General features: G+C 35.3%; 1 protein-coding gene across 1 annotated transcript; it reads right to left on the bottom strand.

Annotated features, from left to right (window-relative positions):
• Positions 1-1,608: 1,608 nt before the first annotated feature.
• Positions 1,609-5,003, bottom strand: LOC133797666 (uncharacterized). The gene is made up of 7 exons (XM_062235652.1): positions 4,644-5,003; positions 4,246-4,303; positions 3,964-4,044; positions 3,802-3,837; positions 3,436-3,675; positions 3,200-3,341; positions 1,609-2,704 (listed from the first exon to the last, which is right to left on the bottom strand). The coding sequence occupies exons 1-7, from the start codon at positions 4,823-4,825 to the stop codon at positions 2,211-2,213; spliced, it is 1,233 nt and encodes a 410-aa protein (XP_062091636.1). The 5' UTR covers positions 4,826-5,003; the 3' UTR covers positions 1,609-2,210.
• Positions 5,004-5,827: the final 824 nt, after the last annotated feature.

Here is a 5,827-nt window from a genome sequence, read left to right as displayed (position 1 = left end):
AGAGAAAAATCTGACCCCCTCCACAATGCACAACTATTCATATTTATAGGTAGTTTAGTGATCTGGGTTTGCGTCGGACTAATCCAGGCCCAATGAGGGTATAAACATTATTTGTTCACTGATGGAGGCTTAATACAAAGGAGTGTAATAAATAAAATGCACTAATCAGGGCCCATTGGGCCAGCCGGAGCGTAACCACGCTATAAGACTAACAACAGTACGCAGCGTCAGTCTGGTTCGCGTGGGCTCTTAAGGAGATCCGGGGGATAGGATCCATCAGAGTAGTGGCAATAAGGTTCTGAAATAACGACGTACATTTTGTATGTAACCTCTTCTGCTGGTTAGTTATGGGAACAAAACTCTGTGTTTCTCGGGGTGATGTCAGTATCGGGGACAACTTATCACGCCCAACCTGGTCGCCTGGTCCGGGTTCGTTTACTAACATCCCTCTTCATTTACCAAGACCCTAGTTCGATTACCAGGATCCAGGTTCGTCTACTGTCGTCCCGGTCCATTTTTAGACTTGGAGGAATTAATATCCTTATCGCATCCCGGACACACCATGCGAAGGGTCCGGGAAGATGAAACATGCCAACCTCACGGTCCCGGCTTTCACTCCGGGACAACGTTTGGGTTGTACCGATATTTGGGTCGTCGGGACTCACGCCCTCTCCGACTATTGGGCCCGATCTGGGCTTTAAGTCCCTTCAGGGTGGCCCATGGACTAAATGTGCGGATCCGCGAATGGAGGGAGGAAACGGGGATAACACTTCTCATATCAGATCTATTTTGTTTTATTTTATTTTTGTGGATCTGTTTTTTTTATTTAATTATATTTTTTTTTCTATCTTTAGATCTATGATAGGTAATTAGTTACATTCAAGTTATGATATGTGTATATTTCTGAGTTTTTTGAAATAATAAGTTACCTTAGTGAAAATATAGCTTCTTCTTCTTCCTTTTTTGATGAAGTGTTATTTTTCTTCAATAATTTATTTATTTTTTTTAGTTTTTATAATTGCCTTTAAGATCAAATCAGAGTATTTTTCCCTTTCCCTTCAAATTTGATGATTCTTTTTAGAATTGAGATAACATATTACCTTCACCTTATGTAATATATATATATATATATAATTTTAGATTACATATATATATATATATAATTTTAGATTTTCTAGATAACCCATTATCCATATTACCGATTATCCATATTACTGTAAATACAGGGAATTAGTCTTAATGGTAACATGTTACCCCTAATGATAGCATATTATTTAACCTAAATCTAGAAAAAGAATCAGATATGTGAAAAGTAATCAATCAAGTACCCAGACGTGGAAAAAAAATAACGTACAATAAAAGACTAAAAAAAGAAAAAAAAGACATAATAAACAAAACTAATAAAACAAATCATATTACAAGAAAAATCTTTGCAACACTATAAGAATAGTTTTATAATATAATATTAATAAAAACAATTCAATTTTATAAAAATAACCAAAAAAAGGATTTGAAATAATATATAAATATTAAAAAAACATTTAAAAAATAAGTAAAAAAAAATACAATTGAAATAACAATGTCATTTTCACCTACCTCAAACACAAATTGAAACTAAAACCATATTGCTTTATACAATTTTGCAAATTACTTTTCATAGGAAACAGAAAAGAAGGATATGCGGCAAGATTTTCTCGTCTTATTTACATGGTAAAGCAACCAGTCTTAGCTATATCTATAACTTATAACAAAAACTAACCCCAAGACCTCACAAGGATCTTCTTCCAAAACACTAATAATTGCTATCACATACAATCAAAAACTGTGCTTCCAGTGACAGGATCATCTTCCCTATCACCTGTACAAACCTTACAAACCTCATCAGTCACCACAGAGTAAAGATCTTCTCAAACATATAAACTTCTCTGTGCAGATGTATATTATCACTGAACCTTTCGTTCAGTCTAATACCCTTCAGGCAATAGGTCTGACCCAGTAACATAAGCAATTAGCATTCTGAATGGGAACAGAATGTGCTGTGGAGTGTAGTATAGATGGAACTTGACTTCAATACCTTGCAATGTCAACAAATTTGTATGCAATTTTAAAGGCGTGTTCGGCCAAAGTCTCTTCAGAAGCTGATTGATCAAACAACCTGTATTACACTATCTATCTCTACAAAGATTCTCCAAAAGTCTTAACAGTAAAGACTATAATCTGGAGCGACGGATGCCTTTAATGCCATGGAAAGGTGAATGTCTACGAGCAGAAGCAAATGGTTGTCCATTCAAAGAGCCACAGAATTTAATATCCCAACCCTCAACATTCTTAGGAACACATGCATCAAATAAAAGCCGGCCCAGAACACTATGCGCATTAATGCTTGGGGGTGTAGGTAGATGAACTGGTTTTTCTTTCCCTTCATCTTGTAAAGGCTCGGATTCTTTACCATTTTGATATTCAGATGAGCTTGGCAAGTAGAAATGATCACCAGGCCCACGTGCAACTCTTCTAAGACTCTGATTTGAGTTAACTGCTGCCTTCTGTAGGTCACAAATTAACTGGGATATCTCATCATGTGTACCTTCCATGTAAATTCTTTCTTCTTCGAGTTGCCGCATTTTTTGAGAAAAAACTAAAGTAGCCTTCTCTAGCAAATCAGATACAGCAGCCCTATATTGGATTGGATAATACTTATAATGACCTGAAATGACCAGGAAATCATTTAATTCAGTTCTAATCTTCTAGAAATATGACACTGAATCACTGAGAGAACACAGTGAAGTTAAATAATTACACAAGAAGATAGGAAGACAATACATAATTATGTTATAGGCAAAAAATCATGCTCCTTTGTCCTCACAAACGAAGCCTAACTTAGCTTCTTTTTTTTCCTTTTTTTTTTATGGGTGTTGGGTGTTGTGGGGGCACTCCAAGGCATCCCACACCAGGGTTGATATAAAGGAGCTCAATATACACTAGTATTAAAAGATGACCAAAAATGATGTCAGATCAAGCTTGAACATATGTCTATTGTTTTCCTGAATGCCAAAACACATGGCCTGACATGCAAGATAACTTTGAAGGTATTATAATTTATACGCAATAATGAGAAGTAAATGTAGATTTACAGAAGAAAAAAAAAGAGGGAAGGAGTGGGAGGGGGAGGGGGAGGGGGCAAATAAGATTTTAGACAAACCTATGTGACAGGAGCCTTTCATTTTCACAAACTTGACATCTCCCCCAAGTTCTTGTAGACGTTGAGTGAAATTGCAGATGATATGACAGGGAGCGAGATCATCTTTTTCCGAACCCAAAATGAGAAATGGTGCACCCAAATTCTACCAGAGGTGGAGAAAAAGGTCAAGAAATTTGCCATCAACAAATGAAACAAGTAACCAGCAATTAGGTTGACAATGCATGATAAAAACTTACAACAGAGGAATATAGTGCCTGCCAATACTCAGTACGTTGGGATACAAATCTAGTAAGATATAAAGCATCTAAACCAGAAGCAATGCCTTTAGCTACCCAAGAAGCAAGTTTCCAAGATCCAGGCATTCTCTGAATGGTTGGATGTAGTGCATAGCGAGTACCCAAATCACTTGTAAAATCAACTGGACTGGAATCAAAGATATTACCAGAAATACAATTTCGGACCAACCGATATTCACCCTTCAAAAAAAATCAACAAAATATTTGTAGAAAAATAATTTATCTAAATAAGGCCCTGTCCCTACTAAACCAAAAAAATAGGTCATTAAGTTTTTGGATTCAAAACTGAAATGAATTAAAACATACCGGATAAAGCTGGCCTTCACTTATTCCCTCAATAATCTGCATTTAAGCGTATTGTAATCATCACCATCGCCACAATCAAAAGGGAAATTTTAGAATAAAGATTTCTAGACAATCTCGAAAGAAACAAGTCCATACAAAAGTCAGGAGTTCCCAATTATGTACCTGAAAAACCTTGTACATGCTAGCTTTCGTACCACCAGAAAAAGCAGAAAATACCACAGGACATGGCTTAATCCTTAGCTCCTGCAAACGGCAAACCCCAAAAACAAAGGCATATAATTTGCAGACAGCTTAAAATTGAAGTTTATATTGGCTCTGTTTAACATTAACTTCATCAGCATATAGACCCACTTAATCATTGAGTCAGCATGTAAAGAAATATCTACAGCATCCTTGTATCAATGTTATCATAAGACGCTCTTAGAAAAGAACAGTGAAACTGACCTCAACAAGCTCATTGAGAACCACAAAGGCTGATGACATGGCCCGTTCAGGATAAAATCTGCACATGCTTTCATTGTCAGTCAGGAGCCCGATACAATCTCCATTCATAATAGTTCAGTTAATTGTTTTAGATACCATCTACTTTAGCAACTAATAAACATGCTTAGAATCAATTACTCATAACATTGTGAGAGACCCAACAAAAGCAAACTCGGTACTATATAATTCAAAACCAAAAGAGAAAGAGAAAAACCAGCAACAAACAAGAAAAGAACGGAAATCAAAGAGTAGTACTTTTAGATTTTAGTTGCCGAGAACAGAACAATAGATGAAATTTTCGTTTAAGAAGTTGACCACTGTTCATCAAACTGGAAGAGAAGAATAATGAAAAATCTTACGCATCGAGAAAATGGGCATGGCAAACAAGAGAATTCCAACCAAGAGAGGCGTACAAATCGACATAGTTTTTCAAGTGGTCCTGGTGAATCGAAACCCAAGCGAAGAGAACCACAATTCCTTTGAAGTCCGAGACCTCTTTTCGCCCCCAATAAATACCACCACCACCGCTACCACCCCACATGGTTTGTTAGGAATTCGTTTTGGGAAAATTCAGAGCTGGATAAATTCTAGGGTTGTGAGAAATTGAGCTGGAAAATGGTGAGCGAGCAAGAGAGAGAGAAAGAGAGAGAGGCCTAATCTGAGAACCACTCGAGCGTGTGTGGGAAATCTGTAACGATGGGTACTGGTTGCTCGTGGCTTGTGGCTTGTGGCTTGTGGCTCGGCATAGCGAGTTAACACACCCGTGGCCGTTGGGCCCCGCTCAAGACAACTGGTCTCATCCTTCCTTACCTCCCACGTGTGACGTGTTCCAACCAATGCGGCATCGTTTCGGTGCATTCATATTTTATGATTATAATAAAATAATAAAAAATTTCTGTGGTGCGGACTTACGAAAAGTCCGCACCTGTGCGGCTGTTTTCTCTGTAATCTAATAGGCTCAAGATAGTAGGTACATAATATATATACTAGGAATGCATGTATGTTATGGTACCGTCGCCAACCATTAATAAAACAATTTTTTATTTATTTAATTAAAAATATGAAAATAAAATTCAAAATTATGTTTGGTAATATTAATTGTATTTTCTATTATTTTATATTTTAATTAAAATTTATTAAATTTTAAAAATAGAATTTTTTCAGTTTCAAATTTTTTTTAAACAGCTTTCAATTTTTCTTTTCTTCAAATCAACACTTTATATTGTTAAACAAAAAATAAAAATAAAAATTATCAAACGTGTTTATTATTTTTTTTGTTTTTAAACAAAAAACAAAAATAATTACTAAACATATATATTTTTTAAAATAAAGAAATAAAAATAAAATAATATTTCTATTTTTGTGTTTAAATAATTCAAAAACAAACATTTTACCAAATGGACCCTATATTTGTCTTCAAGTGTGTTATACGGCAGTTAACTCCTTTGTAAAATACTGTCTAATTTTTTTTCAGATTATATATTTCTCTCAATTTATAGGCATCTTTTATAATTTTTATTTTCGAACAAAATTTTTATACATT

Source organism: Humulus lupulus, chromosome 1, assembly GCF_963169125.1.
Source record: "Humulus lupulus chromosome 1, drHumLupu1.1, whole genome shotgun sequence".
Classification (NCBI taxonomy): Eukaryota; Viridiplantae; Streptophyta; class Magnoliopsida; order Rosales; family Cannabaceae; genus Humulus; species Humulus lupulus.
Note: the sequence above shows the minus strand (reverse complement) of the source record. Positions and strands in the feature narration are given on the sequence as shown.